Source organism: Poromitra crassiceps, assembly GCF_964638095.1.
Source record: "Poromitra crassiceps genome assembly, chromosome: 28".
NCBI lineage: Eukaryota > Metazoa > Chordata > Actinopteri > Beryciformes > Melamphaidae > Poromitra > Poromitra crassiceps.
Window position 1 is genome coordinate 5,322,638 of NC_139651.1, and position 23,297 is coordinate 5,345,934.

The following is a 23,297-nucleotide window of genomic DNA, read 5'->3' on the forward strand; positions in this document are numbered from 1 at the left end:
ATCTATTTTACCGACCACTAAGTGGCGACTTAGAGAGAGAGAGAGAGAGAGAGACAAGGGCAAGAGTGGGAGACAAGGGCACCCATAATCACAGGCACGTGAGGTGGTTCTAAAAATCCATTTATCTCCAAACTCTCTGAAAATCTCTGAAACCATGCTGTACTCAACGGCTAATATCTACATAACTACTAACTCTGCAAACTAACTCTTTTAGACAGAGAAAGCACACATTCTATTAGTTATTTTTAGATGATTGGTGTTCATGAATTCTTAACAGAAAATAATCCTCGGCTCTTGTAAAATGAGCCAGAATCCTCAAAAAAAAACCTGGCACAACTTACCTACAGGATGAAAAAATGGCTGGCACTCAATGTGTTAATATAAGTCCAGTGTGCAATAACTGCAATTTGACACGTAATGTACATTCTACTTTATTATACTTTACTCTACTTACTCTACTTATTTTTGCTTACTTTATTGCTTTTTACTACTGTTTTATGCTATGTGTGTTCTGAGTGCGAGCTGCTGTAACCTGTCCCAATTCCCCCCCGGGGATCATTAAAGTCTTTCTGATTCTGATTCTGATTCTGAATACAATGGAACTGGATGGCACTCGGCTTGTGGTGCTCAAAGGGCCACACAAATATTACAGCTGGTTGGTGTAGTTCAGTCGAAAGAGAATAGTTCCTACATGAAACTGCTCACAAGATCTGTGGATTATCTTGAGTAACTGGTCATGATTTCTGGAAAGAGAGATTGCTGTTGAGAGTTTTTCAAATGTCTTTTTTGGGGGACTTTGAGCACAAGCAGAGTGCCATCCAGTTCCATTGTATTCGAGAGAAGACAGAGATCTCTACAGCCGACATCTCCAAAACTCGCCAACTGACACCAAAACGATCTAGATGGATAAACAGCACTACAGGTAAGACGGGGGGGAAAAACTGGCTTTGGATGGAGTCAAAAGGTTGACAGAACCAAATGCATTATTCAAAAAGTGTAGTGATAAAGTTCAGAGATATGGCAGTGCTGAGGGGCGGGTCGCATCTCAATTGAATGGAACTTTGGAGAGATGCAACATCCAGAGACCATCGCTCAGAAGCACAGCTCTGGTGACAGGAGGTGAGAGGAGTTGAACCCTGTCACACACAGGAGGAGCTCACCGATGTCTGCAGGCAGGTGCATGGTGGCTGAACTCTGGTGGACAAATGCTCTGCAGACACAGAAAGAAAGAAAGAACAAAGTCTGAACATGAAAGTTCTCTCAAGAAAAGACCTAAAGGCAGACTCAGGTTCCTGAGAAACAACTCGCTTAGAAGGTTCTTAACTATTTGGGACCCGTTACTGGGCTACTTTGACGAGGTTAAAAATGACTAGTGAGCAGTGACTAGGGTTAGGGGTGATGGACAGCTTTGCCCGGTCGGTTTCCTGTGGACCACTTGGGTGGGATCCTATGCGTAATATCCCTCACAAGCACAGAAGCACCTTTTGCGGCTGGTAGCACCACGTTACAATGCCAAATGTCAATGATGTATGTTTTTTTTTGTTTTGTTTTTTTTCCCCTGTGTCTGAGCCTGTTTGTCTTGTTCGTTTATTGTTCTATAATTTTTTTTTTAAATAAATATATTAAAAAAACAAAACCTAAAGGCAGCCTGCAGGCCTGTGGGAGGTTGCGAATGCAAGGAATTGAGTAACATGGATGAATAAGTGTCGAGCTACTGTACTAGTGAATTAGGTAGGGGGAGCTGCGCATGACGATGGATGGCAGAAATGAGCGATGAGGAGGAGGGAAAGGAGGAAGACGACGACGCACGGTAGGCTAGAAAGGAGCGCTCCATTTCTAGTAATAATAATAGAATAATAAAACAACCTGCATTGCATCAATCAAAACAAAGGTGGACGACACTGATCAAATAAATCCAATATCAGCCTTATATATCAGTGTACATAGACTAGTGTATGTGATATATTTGATATGCAGATAGACAGACAGACAGACAGACAGACCTGGTGCGGAGGCTGATGTCATCTCTCAGAGTGCTCTCATTGGCTGACAGCAGGGCCTGCAGCGTGCTCCTGGCCTCCCTCCAGGCCTCGTAACCCAGAGCCATGAAGGCGTTGAGCGTGGGCTGTCAGGCAGGGAGGCAGGGACAGTCAAGTGTCACGTTTATTTGTATCGCCCACGAGCACGTCTCAAAGGACTTCACAGAGATGTGAACAAAACATGGCAAGAAAGAAAATGAAAAACAGGAAAAATACAAGGTAGCCAAGAAGAGCTGATTTTAGCAAGGCAAACATCTAGCTATTCTAGACTACAGCCTAACTAAACCTACTGCTTCATCTAACCTACTGCTTCATCTAACCTACCGGCACCCCACAGCCATGACCCTGATTGCCTTGACCTGGGCTAAATGCCATCCAGGATCCCCCTAAATGCACAAGGAAAAACTCCCAAAAAACCTTTGTACGGGAAAAAGTGAGACACCTTGAAGGTTGAAATTGAACAAACGTATATGATAAATGAATGTCATACATCATATCTTCCCTCCTCCTAATATACACAGGTATATTGAAGGAGAGGTACCCTTACTCTATAGGAAATCATATAAATCAGAAAGATCATGACGAAAGAGAAAAGAAAATCACTCTCCCCATTATTTCTGCTATTCTTATAGTAAGTTCCTACGTAAGTGCATATAATCCTCAAGCTTTAGAGATACATTCTATCAAAAGATATCTATTCATCTCACTTATTTTCACACTTAAAAATAAATCTTACTAGGTATTTCTCGTTAATATCATCTTTTAAATAACGTAATAAAACGCCATTTTATTTTTGCCATTTATCTGATTGGCTCTAAAGTGTCTTCTGTTGAAAGAAAATACATTAAAACCACGTCGTGCCCATAGTAAAACGGTCTTCTAGCACCATTACACTGCTATCAAAAGGAGGGTAAACTATGACCTCCAGTCTCTGATCATTATAACGCAAACAACCACAAAACAACCATCTGGGAGAAGATTCAGAGCTAGCAGACACAGGAGCAACCGCTATAAGCTCTCCTTTCTCCCCACCTCAATTGCACTGTTGAACAAACAGCCTGCTCTTCCCCCAGGTGTAGCACTCCAGTGAGGTTAGGTAGGTATCCAAGTAGGAGCGGTCTTTAAAGCCCTATGTTTGTTGTTGTTGTTTTAATGCTCTTACTTTGGTCTTATTTCTCTTACCTCTTAATCCTATTTTTAATGGTTTATTCTTTTACTCTTTTATTCTTTTATCTAATCCGCTGCCGATTTTTATGATTTTTATGATTTTTATGGTTTTATTGCTTATTTTATTCTTCCCTTACTAAGGGATTGGATGATTTAAACATACCGTGCAATAGGGCTGTGCAATCTTGTGCCTTAGCTGGCACTCTCTCTGTGTTTTAGTGCAATGCCGTGACTGTGACCGTGTCTGTTCTGTGTTACTGTGTCTGTTACACCGATGTTGGTACAAGATGTTTTGCCCAAGACAAATTTCCCTCCTGGGACAATAAAGTTGATCTCATCTCATATCTCATCTCAAATAGGGTAAATATTAGGTATATAAAAAAAAAATAAGAATTTGACGGACATGGTCTCATTTATACGGATGGAGAGACTCCGGTTCCTGAGGACCAACTCACTTAGGGGATTTTCAACTATCTACGACCCGTTTCTGGCCTACCTGACGAGGGTAAGGGCGACGGGTGACTCACCCGGCTGGTTTCTCATAGACCCCTTGCATGGGATCCCATGCACAATATGTCTTACACGCACATAAGCGCCTCACGCGGCTGGTAGCACCACGTTGTAATATTGGAATGTCGATGGTGTAAGTATGCTTTGTCTTTCTTTTCTTCTCCTGTGTATTTGTTTGTTTTTGTTTGTTTGTGTTCTGAAAAATAAAAAATAAAAGCATTCATGTACTAATGTACTTTTTCCATAAAGGACAACTTTTATGGACCTCTATATATTGATGTCCAGTAGGAACATCGACCAAACTTCTTTTAAACAACTTTCTTTGCACCCGACCAACCCTCCCATCCCCTTGAGCAACGATGGCCGGTAACTGACAAAATAAAACAATAAAAGCAAGAATATTTCCATTGGTATTGATCACTGACACTGAAGATCTGAATTTAAAAGCGCATATCTTCATGTAGCTTATATCCGTTTGGTACTACTTCTTATGATGTCCTCCAATATGTCAGATTCATTCATTCATTCACTCGAGTGAGTTTTGGTGGGTTTTAATCTTCACATCCCTGGTTCCTGTAAATGAGTAACATGGGAAAACAGAGACAGTAGCACAGAGGAGGTCATGTCATTACCTGGTCAAACACATCCTGATGTGTGGACAGCACAGGTCCTCGAAACAAAGTCTTCACCTCCCCGAGGTCCAATATCTGCTCTCCGATGGCGACCCCGATGCGATGTCTGGGCTGAGGAAATATAACGTCATCATTTCACCTTATCCACAAAGCCATGAGCACAAGCCAGCCAGAGTTAACCAGGCCATTTTTTCGTCATCAAAAACAAATGTTATTTTTTTACTGAATATTGAGTGTTACATTACACATATGCAATCTTGCTGAGATACTTGCATCAATATTGTGAATGTTATAGTTTTAACTAGACAACATAAATTGAACCCCTGCTCACTTCCTGTTGCAGTGTTTGCAGTGCTAGTACAGTAGGACAGGACTGTCAGGACTCCTAGGACAGGACTGACAAGTCCATGAAAACCGTCTATATGTGAGGGAAAACAATTGTATTTTCAGCACAGATATATTCCTTTATTTTCAGTTTAACACTTCTCATCTCAGCTTTATCTTATTACTTACTCTTAATTAATTACTCAAAGCATGTGGATCGATAAGGCTTTTATTTTGAAAGTCATGACCGGAAGCCATCTGTATTAAATTCCAGCTTGCTTGACAGTGCTGCTCGTGTCCAGGCATGCAGCAGTGGTTTAATCTGTTTGTAAACCCAAGCACCCCACCTAACCCCTGCATAAGAATACTCTACTCACATTATCCGGTGTAGAAAACACGCCATAAGGCAGATTGTGGAAGGAGAAATCAGACGTCGCGTCTACCTTTACGAAAGACATCTTCCAGTTTGCAGTAGTAACCGGTCTATACTCTGACTGAGTGAATGAGTAGCAGGAGAGTAAGAACTTCCAGATGTTTGGACAGGCCCGCCTCCTCCAGCAGGGCCAATCACACGCTGCCTATAACATCCACCCCAACCCAGAGCTCTGGAGATATAATGCAAACCAGCCTGGACCATGACTAAGCAGAATCACTCTCTCCAGGAGTGAGCAGCTTTTTCAGTTTTGATTAAAAAGAATAAAAAATAAAACAAATACATAAAAGTAGTTTGCAATCACATGTCATGAGTGTGAATTGGGTAGCAAGGTGTCACATTTTCCATAACTTATGTATCCTAATTTGATCAGGTAGCCTACTCAAGCAATATCAATACTATACAAAAATCAAGCAGTGTTTTATATAAATTACACAAAAGGCAAAGACAATATGACAATCTTTGCCTATAATATTTCATATCTCAGCAGTCATTGTTCCACTTTGTCCCCAAGATATTAGATGGAGGGAGTTTGCCATAGGTTACTGTTCAGTCAACTGATGCTGCCCCATGTGTTTTCTCTCTTTGCTAGTTTATGTAGGCTATGCTTCACTGTATGGCTATTATGATCATCATTACATATTACATAATCCTCCACAAGATGATATAGCTCAAATTGTACCACAGTCAATCTTAAATAAGAGGATTTTTTTCAAGTCAAATCCTTTTTGTGTGTGCAATGTGCAGCATCCATAAATTAACTATATTCTCTCTCATATATAAAACTCACGATCGACAGCGCTCGTGCTGGTGATCCAATTTAAAATGTCGTGCTCCTGGTATTAATTCCTAGCAGCCTCCAGGGACCTGCCCACTGGCCTGGCCTTGGTGGCCCACAATCTTTATTGTGTTTTTTTGTGTTACATAAACACAGGAGGACAACACAACAAAGCACAAAAACATCCACATACATAGTTAGTTATTTTTATTGACACAAAAGGTTAAAACATTTGGGTCCAAACAACATAAAAAAAACATATGAATATGATAAACCCATAAGTAAAAGTAATACAAAGTAATTCAGTACAATTTACAGCACAAAGTAAACACTCAAACATAAACACATAATACGTAAACACTCAAACCCCCCCCTCCACCACAGATAGCAATTAAGAGACTTCCCACACATTTTCATGGGTAAAATTTAAAAACTTTTCCATGACTTTTCGAGGATCGATAATAGAATTTCCATGTGACTCTGAATCAATACCCAGAATTATTACTATGGACAAATAGACACAGCTGCTATTTATATTGGTTTTTAGTAGTGTCACTGCATCATGGAAGGTATCATTTTACATAAGAATATTAATATAAAAGAAAAGAAGCACTAAAATCGACATATTAGAGCTACGTTACGTCAACCGAGCAGAGAATCAATTTGCCGTTACCTTACACTAGGTTATCCCACGGGAAGATTTCTATAACAATTTCATTACACACAACACAATTCCATGACTTTTCCTAAACTTTCAGGGATTTTACTACAGACTGAGCAATTAAATTGTTTCTCACCTGTGTGGATCATTATCATGCGTGTCTTCAAGTGTTGTTTACGACCAAAATCTTTACCACAGACTAAGCATTAATTTTTTTCTCTCCTGTGTGGACTCATGTGTGACTTCAACTGTCCTTTTTGACCAAAACCTTTCCCACAGACCGAGCAATTATTTTTCTCTCTCCTGTGTGGTGGACTATAATGTGTTTCTTCAACTGTCCTTTTTGACGAAAATCTTTACCACAGATTGAGCAATTAAATTGTTTCTCTCCTGTGTGGACTTTCATGTGTATCTTCAAGGCTCCTTTACGACCAAAACCTTTACCACAGACTGAGCAATTAAATTGTTTCTCTCCTGTGTGGACTATAATGTGTCTGGTCAAGTCTCCTTTACGAAAAAAAACTTTGACCACAGACTGAGCAAATACATCGTTTCTCTCCTGTGTGGACTATCATGTGTCCTTTCAAGGTTTCTTTAAGATCAAAACCTTTACCACAGAGAGAGCAACCAAATGCTTTCTCACCTGCGTGGACTATCATGTGTGACTTCAAGTTTGCTTTGAAAGCAAAACCTTTACCACAGTCTGGGCAATTAAATGGTTTATCTCCTGTGTGGACTATCATGTGTGACTTCAAGGTTGCTTTGAAACCAAAACCTTTACCACAGACTGAGCAATTAAATGGTTTATCTCCTGTGTGGACTATCATGTGTGTCTTCAAGTTTTCTTTTCGACCAAAACCTTTACCACAGACTGAGCAATTAAATTGTTTATCTCCTGTGTGGACTTTCATGTGTGTCTTCAACTTTATTTTTTTACCAAAACTTTTACCACAGTCTGGGCAAATAAATGGTTCTCTTGTGTGGACTATCATGTGTGACTTCAAGGTTGCTTTTAAACCAAAGCTTTTACCACAGACTGAGCAATTAATTGGTTTCTCACCTGTGTGGACATGCATGTGTGTCTTCAAGTTTCCTTTTCGACCAAAACCTTTACCACAGACTGGGCAATTAAATTGTTTCTCACCTGTGTGGCCTATCTTGCTGGTCTTGAAGTGTGCTTTATTACCAAATCTTTTACCACAAACTGAGCGAGTCATGTGTTTCTTCCCAAGAACTTCACAGTTTCTCTGCGAGTCTAACCCTGACTGAGGTCCACTCGTTTCCATCCATTCTTCATCACTGTCTTCAGTCTCAGGTTCAGAAGAGTCTGAAGTCTTGTCATCACTAGCTGGTTGTAAGTTCCTGGCTTGTTCTGATACTCCACAGTCCTCTCCATCAGCTTCTGTTTTCATCTGTTCAGTTTGGCTTTGATGAAGCTGTGAGGACTGAGGTTTCTCTTCATCATCTTCACTCTTCAAAGTGACAACAATGAATGGGAACTTGGGGATATGGGCCTCCTCCAGCCCTTGAAGTTGCTCTCCCTCCTGACTGATCCAGAGATTCCCCTGTTCCTCTTTAATTTGTGGGGGCTCTGTGTCCTCCTGAAGCTGCTCTCCCTCCTGAGTGGTCCAGAGTTCCCCCTGTTCCTCCTCTTTAATGTATGGGGTTTCTGGGTCCTCCTGAAGCTGCTCTCCCTCCTGAGTGGTCCAGAGTTCCTCTTGTTCCTCCTCTTTAATCTGTGGGGTTTCTGGGTCCTCCTGAAGCTGCTCTCCCTCCTGTGTGGTCCTGGTCCAGAGTTCCCACTGTTCCTCCTCTTGCTCTGGGTCCTCCTGAAGCTGCTCTCCCTCCTGAGTGGTCCTGGTCCAGAGTTCCCACTGTTCCTCCTCTTGCTCTGGGTCCTCCTGAAGCTGCTCTCCCTCCTGAGTGGTCCAGAGTTCCCCCTGTTCCTCCTCTTTAATATATGGGGTTTCTGGGTCCTCCTGAAGCTGCTCTCCCTCCTGTGTGGTCCTGGTCCAGAGTTCCCACTGTTCCTCCTCTTGCTCTGGGTCCTCCTGAAGCGGCTCTCCCTCCTGTGTGGTCCAGAGTTCCCCCTGTTCCTCCTCTTTATGTATGGGGTTTCTGGGTCCTCCTGGAGCTGCTCTCCCTCCTGGGTTTCTCCAACAGCCGCAGTTAGGCGTTGCTTCACCGCCGCTCTCAACTTCTGGACTTTAGACATTTTCATTTTCACAGTGACAGGAACGTTTCCTCCTGAACTATTTACTAAACGTTACCATTCAGCTCCAATAGCTTCACAGCTAAGCTAGCGTTAGCTTCACAGCTAAACCATTCACCTCAGTCTCACAAGAGGGGAGCTTATTCTTCCCCTCAAGAGTTAAACGGAGCCCCGGTTCCATTGTATGTTCATGATAATGTTATCATGAATTATTAAGCAAATTAAACGTCTGTACGGAGGATATAACGGGGGAAACAATACGCGACTGTCTGCTACAGCTTTCAAGACCTCTGTCCCGTCAGCAACAATAAGACGAGCAACGATAAGAATTTCCGGTGGCCGTTTTTCACAGTAAAATAACCTTTCTGCACAAGTCTAGAGCACACAGAAGCCATTGAAAAATGATAAATTTGCACATTAAAACTATAAATTAAACATTTAAACGAAGCTATGCAATACAAATTATGTTTAATTTATTCCCTTTTTTCCACACAAATATTGGAGACGGTACGTGTGTCGAAAGTGGCAGCACAAACCATATGCACACCGAGGTTAGCTGAGAGTGATGTCATAGAGTTAGTCTACCCGAGTGCATGCGTATTTTATTTGTTCTGCCACTCTCGACACAGGGGTGTACAGTGTCCAATATTTGTCTGAAAATGTCACTGTGAGTGACCTCTGGGTAGGTTTGGCGGCCTGCCATCCTTTTTTTACTCCTCCCGAGCTTAGCTGAGAGTGTGATGTCATAGACATAGAGGGTTTCTACCAGAGTGCATGCATATAGGCCTATCGTTTGTGCTGCCACTTTCGACACAGGTGTGTACAGTGTCTAATATTTGTCTGAAAATGTCACTATTAGTGCCTTTGGGTGGCTTTGACGGCCTGCCATCTTTCTTTTTACTCCTCCCGAGCTTAGCTGAGAGTGTGATGTCATAGAGCTGGTCTATCCGAGCATGTGCATATATCGTTTGTTCTGCCACTCTCGACACAATATTTGTCTGAAAATGTCTCTATAGTGACCTCTGGGTGGGTTTGGCGGCCTGCCATGTTTTTTTTTACTCCTCCCGACTGAGAGTGTGATGTCATAGAGGGGGTCTTCCTGAGTGTCATAGAGGGGGTTTGGCAAGCTGCCTCTTTGAACACACACCTGTCCAGTGTCCAATTTGGAAAAACCATGCACCCCAGTGACCAGCATTTATCCGTTTCAATACTCATTAGAACAATCTCAATGTTATTGAAACAGTTAGTGTCATACAGAAAGATCATTTGTATTGTATAGTTTAATTTAAGTGCTTAGTTTATTAGTTTAATGTGGAAAATAATCATTTTTTCAATCGCCTCTGTCTGCTCTATAATTGTGCAGAATCGTTCTTTTACTTTGAAAAAACTAACCGGGACTCCTTATATTCGCTGGTAGCACACGACACAGGCCTGAGGCCTCACCTCACGCAGGCATCAGAAGCGTGTGGACTGGAGTAGTAGTAGTAGTAGTAGTAGTAGTAGTAGTAGTAGTAGTACAGACGCTGTCAGATATTTGCTGTAATATTTATGAATGCAGTGATATGTTCGTCACTGTTTAGCTACTTGTATTGACAACGAAGGTTTGCATTGGTTTACATGCTCAAAACACCGTCCTTTGAGCAACCAACAGCTAAATGTAACCAGCAGCTAAATGTAACCAACCACTAGAGGGTGACAGAAATGGCTACACGTTTGTATATAAACTAAACTGCACAGCAAAGCTACTGCACTACGGAGGTTGACTAAGAAACGAGACCTAGCACAGTGTCAGGATCGGCGTCGGAAGACATGTGGATCTATTCGCGGATAGTTGAGGGTCACGGGAAACTTGGTAAGTCTTGAGAAGCTGGGGTGTTGTGGAACTTGATAGCTGAGTCTGCACTGTTCGAGGTTGGGAACGGTTGCAGAGGTTGCAGGTTGCAGGGGTTGCAGGTTGCAGAGGTTGCAGAGGTTGCAGGGGTTGCAGGTTGCAGAGGTTGCAGAGGTTGATGTGATCCTAGCTTAGATTATGAATCACTCGCGAGAGCCTGCCGGAACGGGCCTTTATAGATCCGAACATGACACCACCTGTGCTATGACATCACTACCGTTATGACATCACCAGCGAAAGGCATGAAAGACACTTATGAATCATGACATCATCAGTGATCGATGACATCATAGTAGGAATGACGACGTCAAAGTAGGAATGATGACGTCATCCTAACAGTACCCTCCCCTCAACGGACGCCACCTGGCGTCCAATGAGGCCATCAAGGATGGCATCTGGGAGACAAAAAATCTGCAGGTTCTGGTGGAGGTGCTCTTCCGCAGGTGGTTAGACGCAGGTGGTTAGACCCCAAAGGGGGTGTAAGAGAGTGAGGTGCTCTTCCGCAGGTGGTTAGACGCAGGTGGTTAGACCCCAAAGGGGGTGTAGGAGAGTGAGGTGCTCTTCAGCAGGTGGTTAGATGCAGGTGGTTAGACCCCAAAGGGGGTGTAAGAGAGTGAGGTGCTCTTCAGCAGGTGGTTAGATGCAGGTGGTCAGACCCCAAAGGGGGTGTAGGACAGTGGAGGTGCTCCTCCCTAATACTGGATATCGAAGCCATAGATAGACCGATACGTAGACAGAACTTCTACCGGGTCCGGTGGATCCTCTGGGGCCAGCCATCCCCCGGGGCATGATCCAAACACGGGAGGCTGGGGACCATCAAAAGGGTCAAATGCCGCCGTCTCCGAAGGCAGAGCCACAGGGGGATCTGACTCAGCGAGGCCTGCCCTCCCGACCTGTAGTTTGGGGAGGTCACCCACCGTCTCCTCCTTTAAACGCCTCTTATTTCTTCTTGCTCTTGACCGAGGGCTGACGACACTACGGGGACCTCCCAGCATGAAGCTGGAACCTACGTGTGGGTCAAGGACAGGAATTGGCTGCTGCTGGGGTACGGGTTCAGACTCGGCGAGGGGAAGGTCCACAGGTTGTGCCTCAGGTACGGGTTCAGACTCGGCGAGGGGCAGGTCCACAGGTTGTGCCTCAGGGCCAGCAGACTCGGAGGCCCCCTGCGGGGGGACGGAGCCGATCTGCAGGCAGCGATTGAACTTCCCAATGAGACGATCGACAGTCCTCTCCAACTCCTTAACCCTCTTGGAGACACACTGCCACTCCTGGGTCCTGCAGGGAACGCTGCCCAACCGTACAGATTTCTTGTCTGGACACGTAGAGTCTTGATCCACTGAGAGTACCACGGGCCGGCGAGCGGTGGGACCACTTACTGGACGCCGGGAGCAGGAGGAGAGGTAATGCCCGGCTCGACCACAGTACAGGCAGCTCCGGGTGTCCAAACGGCGCTGCCTCTCCTCTGGTGTGATGCGAACCCTGCCGGTCAGATCACGGTACAGATGGCTGCTGGGACTCAAATGTGGCTGCCCCTGCTCTGGGATGACGCGAACTCCCCCCCAGAATATGCGCTTAGCAGCTGAAGGCGACCAAGAGGCAGGGCTAGAAGCAACGGCCGCAGTGGCTGGGGGGGTAGCAGGTCTGGAAACCTCCGGGACGACAGTGCCCTCGGAAGCTGGGGCAGGAGGAGGAGAAGGCTGCAGAATGACACCCTCAGGAGGGTTTAGTCCGTCGAGACGATCTAGCCGTTTTACCAGGAGGGCGTACCGATCCTCGGCCTTGGAAGCCAGAGCCTGGATTGCTTCTTCCTGTCCGTCGAGGTGATCTAGCCGGTTAACCAGGAGGGCACTCCTCGGCAATGGAAGTCAGATTCTGGATTGTGCTAACCAGGAGGGCGTACCGATCATCGGCCTTGGAAGCCAGAGCCTAGATTGCTTTTTCCTGGTTGGCAAACAGCTCAATTATCCTTCGAAAGGCCTCCCTGATTGGCGGAGATGTATCCGCTAGATCCAGTTCTGAGTAGAGCTGTCACGATTCCTCGAGTACCTCGAATAACTCGAATAATTAAATTGATCGAGGCCAAAATGATTCGCCTCGACACGCATCTGAGTAATAGAAGAGAGTGGGTAAAATAGAAATTCCGACGGAACCTTAAGGCAACACGTGAGAGCGTGTTACGTCATTCCGTCACTCTACCTGAAACGTCAACAAACGGGAGCAGCCGAAAATGTGGCTACACTTTCCCAAGATAGACTCAGACAACACTGGTTGCAACATTTGTGATGTGAATTGCAAAGCTGGCCAGGGAAACACCTCAAACTTGAGGAAGCATGGTCAAACACAAGATATATTTACAGTAGCTAAATGCTGAAGACTGTAACGTATTAGATAGGCTGAGGGTGAATGAAGCAGGCACCTAACGTTAGCAGCACCTCCTCAGCTGTAACGTTGAGAGAGGCATCAACTTCTACAACATCAGGTAACGTTATTTAATTAGCTAGCGTTAGCTGGATAAGTTGTTTCACTACCGTTGTGGTTGTTAGATAACGGGGCTTTTCACTGTCTTCACAACGACTGCAAAACAGAGATCGTTAACGTTAACGCTAACGCTATAACGTTGCTGCAGTAATTGTCAAGGGTTCAGAACGTATTTCCTCAGCCTGTATAGTAGCTATCAACATGAAATAAAAAGCATTTGACAGCTTAAACCCGTGGCTTTTTATTTGGAAGGGTTACATTTGCCGTAATCTTTATTAACATGTCTTAAAATGCATTAGAATCTTTTTATTTTTTGGGGTTAAAGATTTTTAAGATTTTTTTTAATGAACATTAGAGCAAATATAATACGAAAAGCCAAAGGGTTAAGCTCTCAAATGCTTTTTATTTTTATGTTTCTATGTACTACAGAGCCTGAGATATGAAGGCTTTAGTGAATACCGACCGCTCTCTCTGAGAAGTTTGGACCGTTTTCTGTGAGAAATACAAAGCTCAACCTAACATTAACGTTAGCGGCTAATTTAACAGCGTTTTGTGTGTGTGTGTGTGTGTGTGATCACACTAGCCTGTTGGTGTGTGAGAGAGAAAGAGAGAGTGAGTATGTGTGAGAGAGAAAGAGTGTGTGTGTCATGCAGCTGTAAGGTAAATGAAGGATGTAAACTAGCTAGTAAGCCATTCATTCATATTATTTAACGGTTGCTGTACACTGGAAGAACTCAAACGTCAGGTTGAAAAGATGAATGGTGCCACTGCCAGTTCTATGCAATTTAAAAATCAAAATGTTGTTTTTTCTAAGAAAGAAACTAATGTACCGTAGTTGTTTATTTGAAGAGATTTATCTTATTTTTTGGTGTATATTTACGATAAGCCTTTGAAAACACAAAAAAGGGTTCTTATCCGATTACTCGATTAATCGATGGATTATTCGGTAGAATACTCGATTACTAAAAGAATCGATAGTTGCAGCTCTAGTTCTGAGTGATTCATACTGTCAGGATCGGCGTCGGAAGACATGTGGATCTATTCGCGGATAGTTGAGGGTCACGGGAAACTTGGTAAGTCTTGAGAAGCTGGGGTGTTGTGGAACTTGATAGCTGAGTCTGCACTGTTCGAGGTTGGGAACGGTTGCAGAGGTTGCAGGTTGCAGGGGTTGCAGGTTGCAGAGGTTGCAGAGGTTGCAGGTTGCAGGGGTTGCAGGTTGCAGAGGTTGATGTGATCCTAGCTTAGATTATGAATCACTCGCGAGAGCCTGCCGGAACGGGCCTTTATAGATCCGAACATGACACCACCTGTGCTATGACATCACTACCGTTATGACATCACCAGCGAAAGGCATGAAAGACACTTGTGAATCATGACATCATCAGTGATCGATGACATCATAGTAGGAATGACGACGTCAAAGTAGGAATGATGACGTCATCCTAACACACAGCAGCGTGCATAAAGGCTAATAGCTAAACATACTGTACCTGCTGAGTGTCAGTAGTTAGCAGTCTGGCTTTGACAGATCTTTCTCCTGCTGAAGGTCTTACGTCCCACAGTAGCACTCGCAAGTGAAGAGCTAGGTTTATCAAGCCTACGTTCACTCACTTCATTGATTCCACAGCATTCTTTCAGGAATGGGAAAGTGGGGGGGGGGGTGAGCGGCGCTATTAAAGAGCAAGAAAGGAGATTAGTTTGGTCTAAACCAGGGGTTTTAAAAGTTTGAGACTGTGGGCCTCCCCTCAGGCGAAGCTTAATCATGATTATGTTATTAATTATGTTATTAATATTAACAATATTGCTGAGTACCAAATTTACCAAATTTTACCAAATTTTTACCAAATTTGGTACCAGTGGCCCAAATTTGGGTTCTGGCTCAATGTGTGTAGTCAGGCAATTCTGTTCTTCATGAAATAACCATGTGGCACAGTCAGTCACTAATCAATGAGCACCCTCTGCTGGATCTAGTTATGTCCACATTACTTTGTAAATTGGTGTTGCCGATGCAGAACCCATACCTGAATTCAACAGATGCATTGAAATGTGTCTTTTTCAGTCTAATAAAATATCTCTGACTTTGTATATGTGCTATCTACCCTATTTCTGGAACAGTTCCGAGTAGGGCCATTGTTTCCATTTTGACTAAAACATTTACCACAGATAGCATTTTTTGTGACCAATCTTTATTGTGTTTTTTTGTGTTACATAAACACAGGAGGACAACACAACAAAGCACAAAAACATCCACATACATAGTTAGTTATTTTTATTGACACAAAAGGTTAAAACATTTGGGTCCAAACAACATTAAAAAAACATATGAATATGATAAACCCATAAGTAAAAGTAATACAAAGTAATTCAGTACAATTTACAGCACAAAGTAAACACTCAAACATAAACACATAATACATAAACACTCAAACCCCCCCCCCCTCCACCACAGATAGCAATTAAGAGACTTCCCACACATTTTCATGGGTAAAATTTAAAAACTTTTCCATGACTTTTCGAGGATCGATAAAAATAGAATTTCCATGTGACTCTGAATCAATACCCAGAATTATTACTATGGACAAATAGACACAGCTGCTATTTATATTGGTTTTTAGTAGTGTCACTGCATCATGGAAGGTATCATTTTACATAAGAATATTAATATAAAAGAAAAGAAGCACTAAAATCGACATATTAGAGCTACGTTACGTCAACCGAGCAGAGAATCAATTTGCCGTTACCTTACACTAAGTTATCCCACGGGAAGATTTCTATAACAATTTCATTACACACAACACAATTCCATGACTTTTCCTAAACTTTCAGGGATTTTACTACAGACTGAGCAATTAAATTGTTTCTCACCTGTGTGGATCAGTATCATGCGTCTTCAAGTGTTCTTTACGACCAAAATCTTTACCACAGACTAAGCATTAATTTTTTTCTCTCCTGTGTGGACTCATGTGTGACTTCAACTGTCCTTTTTGACCAAAACCTTTCCCACAGACTGAGCAATTATTTTTCTCTCTCCTGTGTGGTGGACTATAATGTGTGTCTTCAAGTGTCCTTTTTGACTAAAATCTTTACCACAGACTGAGCAATTAAATTGTTTCTCTCCTGTGTGGACTATCATGTGTAACTTCAAGACTCCTTTACGACCAAAAGCTTTACCACAGACTGAGCAATTGAATTTTTTCTCTTGTGTGTGGATTATCATGTGTCCTTTCAAGGAAGCTTTAAGATCAAAACCTTTACCACAGTCTGAGCAATTAAATGGTTTCTCTCCTGTGTGGACTATCATGTGTGACTTCAATTGTCCTTTTTGACCAAAACCTTTACCACAGTCTGGACAAGTAAATGGTTCATCTCCTCCTTTGTGGACTATCATTATGTGTGACTTCAAGTGTGCTTTTAAACCAAAGCTTTTACCACAGAATGAGCAATTAAATGGTTTATCTCCTGTGTGGATTCGCATGTGTGTCTTCAAGTTTCCTTTTTGACCAAAACCTTTACCACAGACTGAGCAATTAAATTGTTTATCTCCTGTGTGGACTTTCATGTGTGTCTTCAACTTTATTTTTTTACCAAAACTTTTACCACAGTCTGGGCAAATAAATGGTTCTCTTGTGTGGACTATCATGTGTGACTTCAAGGTTGCTTTTAAACCAAAGCTTTTACCACAGACTGAGCAATTAATTGGTTTCTCACCTGTGTGGACTATCATGTGTGTCTTCAAGTTTCCTTTTCGACCAAAACCTTTACCACAGACTGGGCAATTAAATTGTTTCTCACCTGTGTGGCCTATCTTGCTGGTCTTGAAGTGTGCTTTATTACCAAATCTTTTACCACAAACTGAGCGAGTCATGTGTTTCTTCAGAAGAACTTCACAGTTTCTCTGCGAGTCTAACCCTGACTGAGGTCCACTCGTTTCCATCCATTCTTCATCACTGTCTTCAGTCTCAGGTTCAGAAGAGTCTGAAGTCTTGTCATCACTAGCTGGTTGTAAGTTCCTGGCTTGTTCTGATACTCCACAGTCCTCTCCATCAGCTTCTGTTTTCATCTGTTCAGTTTGGCTTTGATGAAGCTGTGAGGACTGAGGTTTCTCTTCATCATCTTCACTCTTCAAAGTGACAACAATGAATGGGAACTTGGGGATATGGGCCTCCTCCAGCCCTTGAAGTTGCTCTCCCTCCTGACTGATCCAGAGATTCCCCTGTTCCTCTTTAATTTGTGGGGGCTCTGTGTCCTCCTGAAGCTGCTCTCCCTCCTGAGTGGTCCAGAGTTCCCCCTGTTCCTCCTCTTTAATGTATGGGGTTTCTGGGTCCTCCTGAAGCTGCTCTCCCTCCTGACTGATCCAGAGTTCCTCATGTTCCTCTTTAACGTGTGGGGGCTCTGTGTCCTCCTGAAGCTGCTCTCCCTCCTGAGTGGTCCTGGTCCAGAGTTCCCACTGTTCCTCCTCTTGCTCTGGGTCCTCCTGAAGCTGCTCTCCCTCCTGAGTTTCTCCAACAGCCGCAGTTAGGCGTTGCTTCACCGCCACTCTCAGCTTCTGGACTTTAGACATTTTCATTTTCACACAGTGACAGGAACGTTTCCTCCTGAACTATTTACTAAACGTTACCATTCAAAGCTCCAATAGCTTCACAGCTAAGCTAACGTTAGCTTCACAGCTAAACCATTCACCTCAGTCTCACAAGAGGGGAGCTTATTCTTCCCCTCAAGAGTTAAACGGAGCCCCGGTTCCAGTGTATGTTCATGATAATGTTATCATGAATTATTAAGCAAATTAAACGTCTGTACGGAGGATATAACGGGGGAAACAATACGCGACTGTCTGCTACAGCTTTCAAGACCTCTGTCCCGTCAGCAACAATAAGACCAGCAACGATAAGAATTTCCGGTGGCCGTTTTTCAAAGTAAAATAACCTTTCTGCACAAGTCTCGAAGCTATGCAATACAAATTATGTTTAATTAATTCCCTTTTTTCCACACAAATATTGGTGTGTCGAACCACCAATTCATAGCTTTCAAGGGGCGTTACGTGCTGCCGGGAACGCCCACCTGGCGGTCAAAAAAAAACTTGTTGATTCCGTTGCCTGCGAGTCGACTCACGCTGTTTGTTCAGTTAAAGTGCCGGATAGCCTACCTGTTGTGCTATCGGTTGCACTAAACCGACGAGGAGACACGCCTGGCTTGTGTTTTACAGAATCCCGTCGGAGAAAGAAAGGAGAAGGTTGTGGATTTGTGCGACGTGGTTCAGTCGCTGGGGGAGGGCAACATTTTTTTGCTTTTTTTTCTACCATCAAAGTACACACGTCTTTGCTCTTTGCGGCCAACATTTCATCAAAGGTAAGCTCAAGTAACGTTAACGGGGTATTAATCATTATTGTAACGTTACTTGAGCTTACCTTTGATGAAATGTTGGCCGCAAAGAGCAAAGACGTGTCTACTTTGATCGTAGAAAAAAAAGCAATTTTTTTTGCCGTCCCCAGCGACTGAACCACGTCGCACAAATTCACAACCTCCTCCTTTCTCTCTCCGACGGGATTCTGTAAAACACAAGCCAGGCGTGTCTCCTCGTCGGTTTAGTGCAACCGATAGCACAACAGGTAGGCTATCCGGCACTTTGGCTGAACAAACAGCGTGAGTCGACTCGCAGGCAACGGAATCAACAAGTTTTTTTTTGACCGGCAGGTGGGCGTTCCCGGCAGCACGTAACGCCCCTTGAAAGCTATGAATATATGGTGGTTGGAATATTGGTGTGTCGAAAGTGGCAGCACAAACCATATGCACACCGAGGTTAGCTGAGAGTGTGATGTCATAGAGTTAGTCTACCCGAGTGCATGCGTATTTTATTTGTTCTGCCACTCTCGACACAGGGGTGTACAGTGTCCAATATTTGTCTGAAAATGTCACTGTGAGTGACCTCTGGGTAGGTTTGGCGGCCTGCCATCCTCTTTTTACTCCTCCCGAGCTTAGCTGATAGTGTGATGTCATAGACATAGAGGGTGTCTACCAGAGCGCATGCATATATCGTTTGTGCTGCCACTTTCGACACAGGTGTGTACAGTGTCTAATATTTGTCTGAATATCACTATTAGTGCCTTTGGGTGGCTTTGACGGCCTGCCATCTTTCTTTTTACTCCTCCGGAGCTTAGCTGAGAGTGTGATGTCATAGAGCTGGTCTATCCGAGCGTGTGCATATATCGTTTGTTCTGCCACTCTCGACACAGGAGTGTACAGTGTCCAATATTTGTCTGAAAATGTCACTGTAGTGACGTCTGGGTGGGTTTGGCAGCCTGCCATGTTTTTTTTTTTTTTTTACTCCTCCTGAGCTTAGCTGAGAGTGTGATGTCATAGAGGGGGTCTTCCTGAGTGTCATAGAGGGGGTCTTCCTGAGTGTGTGTCTATGTTTGGCAAGCTGCCTCTTTGTACACACACCTGTCCAGTGTCCAATTTGGAAAAACCATGCACCCCAGTGACCAGCATTTATCCGTTTCGATACTCATTAGAACATTCTCAATGTTATTGAAACAGTTATTGTCATACAGAAAGATCATTTGTATTGTCTAGTTTAATTTAAGTGCTTAGTTTATTAGTTTAATGTGGAAAATAATCATTTTTTCAATCGCCTCTGTCTGCTCTATAATTGTGCAGAATCGTTCTTTTACTTTGAAAAACCTCACCAGAACTCCTTATTCGCTGGTACCACACAGGCCTGAGGCTTCACCTCACGCAGGCATCAGAAGCGTGTGGACTGGAGTAGTAGTAGTAGTAGTAGTAGTAGTAGTGGTGCAGACGCTGTCAGATATTTGCTGTAATATTTATGAATGCAGTGATATGTTCGTCACTGTTTAGCTACTTGTATTGACAACGAAGGTTTGCATTGGTTTACATGCTCAAAACACCGTCCTTTGAGCAACCAACAGCTAAATGTAAGCAGCAGCTAAATGTAACCAACCACTAGAGGGTGACAGAAATGGCTACACATTTGTATATAAACTAAACTGCACAGCAAAGCTACTGCACTACGGAGGTTTACTAAGAAACGAGACCTAGCACAGCACGCGTGCATAAAGGCTAATAGCTACACATACTGTACCTGCTGAGTGTCGGTAGTTAGCAGTCTGGCTTTGACAGATCTTTCTCCTGCTGAAGGTCTTATGTCCCACAGTAGCACTCGCAAGTGAAAGGAGATTAGTTTGGTCTAAACCAGGGGTTTTAAAAGTTTGAGACTTTAGGCCTCCCCTCAGGCGAAGCTTAATCATGATTATGTTATTAATTATGTTATTAATATTAATAATATTGCTGAGTACCAAATTTACCAAATTTGGTACCAGTGGCCCAAATTTGGGTTCTGGCTCAATGTGTGTAGTCAGGCAATTCTGTTCTTCATGAAATAACCATGTGGCACAGTCAGTCACTAATCAATGAGCACCCTCTGCTGGATCTAGTTATGTCCACATTACTTTGTAAATTGGTGATGCCGATGCAGAACCCATAGCCTACCTGAATTCGACACAGATGCATTGAAATTTGTCTTTTTCAGTCTAATAAAATATCTCTGACTTTGTATATGTGCTATCTACCCTATTTCTGGAACAGTTCCGAGTAGGGCCATTGTTTCCATTTTGACTAAAACATTTACCACAGATAGCATTTTTTGTGACCAATCTTTATTGTGTTTTTTTGTGTTACATAAACACAGGAGGACAACACAACAAAGCACAAAAACATCCACATACATAGTTAGTTATTTTTATTGACACAAAAGGTTAAAACATTTGGGTCCAAACAACATTAAAAAAACATATGAATATGATAAACCCATAAGTAAAAGTAATACAAAGTAATTCAGTACAATTTACAGCACAAAGTAAACACTCAAACATAAACACATAATACATAAACACTCAAACCCCCCCCCCCCTCCACCACAGATAGACTTCCCACACATTTTCATGGGTAAAATTTAAAAACTTTTCCATGACTTTTCGAGGATCGATAATAGAATTTCCATGTGACTCTGAATCAATACCCAGAATTATTACTATGGACAAATAGACACAGCTGCTATTTATATTGGTTTTTAGTAGTGTCACTGCATCATGGAAGGTATCATTTTACATAAGAATATTAATATAAAAGAAAAGAAGCACTAAAATCGACATATTAGAGCTACGTTACGTCAACCGAGCAGAGAATCAATTTGCCGTTACCTTACACTAGGTTATCCCACGGGAAGATTTCTATAACAATTTCATTACACACAACACAACAATTCCATGACTTTTCCTAAACTTTCAGGGATTTCACTACAGACGAGCAATTAAATTGTTTCTCACCTGTGTGGATCATTTATCATGCGTGTTTTCAAGTGTTCTTTACGACCAAAATCTTTACCACAGACTGAGCAATAATTTTTTTCTCTCCTGTGTGGACTCATGTGTGACTTCAACTGTCCTTTTTGACCAAAACCTTTCCCACAGACTGAGCAATTATTTTTTTCTCTCCTGTGTGGACTTTCATGTGTATCTTCAAGACTCCTTTACGACCAAAACCTTTACCACAGACTGAGCAAATAAATTGTTTCTCTCCTGTGTGGACTATCATGTGTGTCTTCAAGTTTCCTTTATGACCAAAACCTTTACCACAGACTGAGCAAATACATTGTTTATCTCCTGTGTGGACTATCATGTGTGTCTTCAAGTGTTCTTTACGACCAAAACCTTTACCACAGACTGAGCAATTAAATTTTTTCTCACCTGTGTGGACTAGCATGTGTGTCTTCAAGCCTCCTTTATGACCAAAACCTTTACCACAGACTGAGCAATTAAATTGTTTCTCTCCTGTGTGGACTATAATGTGTCTGGTCAAGTCTCCTTTACGACCAAAACTTTGACCACAGACTGAGCAATTAAATTGTTTCTCTCCTGTGTGGACTATAATGTGTCTGGTCAAGTCTCCTTTACCACCAAAACTTTTACCACAGACTGAGCAAATACATTGTTTCTCTCCTGTGTGGATTCGCATGTGTGTCTTCAACTTTATTTTTTTACCAAAACTTTTACCACAGTCTGGGCAATTAAATGGTTCTCTTGTGTGGACTATCATTATGTGTGACTTCAAGTGTGCTTTTAAACCAAAGCTTTTACCACAGAATGAGCAATTAAATGGTTTATCTCCTGTGTGGATTCGAATGTGTGTCTTCAAGTTTCCTTTTCGACCAAAACCTTTACCACAGACTGGGCAATTAAATTGTTTATCTCCTGTGTGGCCTATCATGTGTGACTTCAAGGTTGCTTTTAAACCAAAGCTTTTACCACAGACTGAGCAATTAAATTGTTTCTCACCTGTGTGGACTATCATGTGTGTCTTCAAGTTTCCTTTTCGACCAAAACCTTTACCACAGACTGGGCAATTAAATTGTTTATCTCCTGTGTGGATTATCATGTGTTTCTTCAAGTTTCCTTTTCTACCAAAACCTTTACCACCGACTGGGCAATTAAATTGTTTCTCACCTGTGTGGACTATCTTGCTGTGTGCTTTATTACCAAATCTTTTACCACAAACTGAGCGAGTCATGTGTTTCTTCAGAAGAACTTCACAGTTTCTCTGCGAGTCTAACCCTGACTGAGGTTCACTCGTTTCCATCCATTCTTCATCACTGTCTTCAGTCTCAGGTTCAGAAGAGTCTGAAGTCTTGTCATCACTAGCTGCTTGTAAGTTCCTGGCTTGTTCTGATACTCCACAGTCCTCTCCATCAGCTTCTGTTTTCATCTGTTCAGTTTGGCTTTGATGAAGCTGTGAGGACTGAGGTTTCTCTTCATCATCTTCACTCTTCAAAGTGACAACAATGAATGGGAACTTGGGGATATGGGCCTCCTCCAGCCCTTGAAGTTGCTCTCCCTCCTGACTGATCCAGAGATTCCCCTGTTCCTCTTTAATTTGTGGGGGCTCTGTGTCCTCCTGAAGCTGCTCTCCCTCCTGAGTGGTCCAGAGTTCCCCTTGTTCCTCCTCTTTAATCTGTGGGGGTTCTGGGTCCTCCTGAAGCTGCTCTCCCTCCTGTGTGGTCCTGGTCCAGAGTTCCCACTGTTCCTCCTCTTGCTCTGGGTCCTCCTGAAGCTGCTCTCCCTCCTGAGTGGTCCAGAGTCCCCCCTGTTCCTCCTCTTTAA

At 42.9% G+C, this 23,297-nt stretch overlaps 1 protein-coding gene across 1 annotated transcript in view; it reads right to left on the reverse strand.

Annotated features, from left to right (window-relative positions):
* fah (fumarylacetoacetate hydrolase (fumarylacetoacetase)) overlaps positions 1–5,152 on the reverse strand; it is a 29,350-nt gene extending 24,198 nt beyond the window's left edge. The window contains exons 1-4 of the mRNA XM_083662125.1: positions 5,050–5,152; positions 4,349–4,459; positions 2,004–2,125; positions 1,161–1,210 (exon numbers count right to left, since the gene is read on the reverse strand). Of these exons, the coding sequence (XP_083518251.1) occupies positions 1,161–1,210; positions 2,004–2,125; positions 4,349–4,459; positions 5,050–5,130 (364 nt within the window). The 5' untranslated portion in view covers positions 5,131–5,152. The remainder of the gene's footprint in view (positions 1–1,160; positions 1,211–2,003; positions 2,126–4,348; positions 4,460–5,049) is intronic.
* Between the last annotated feature and the right edge of the window lie 18,145 nt (positions 5,153–23,297).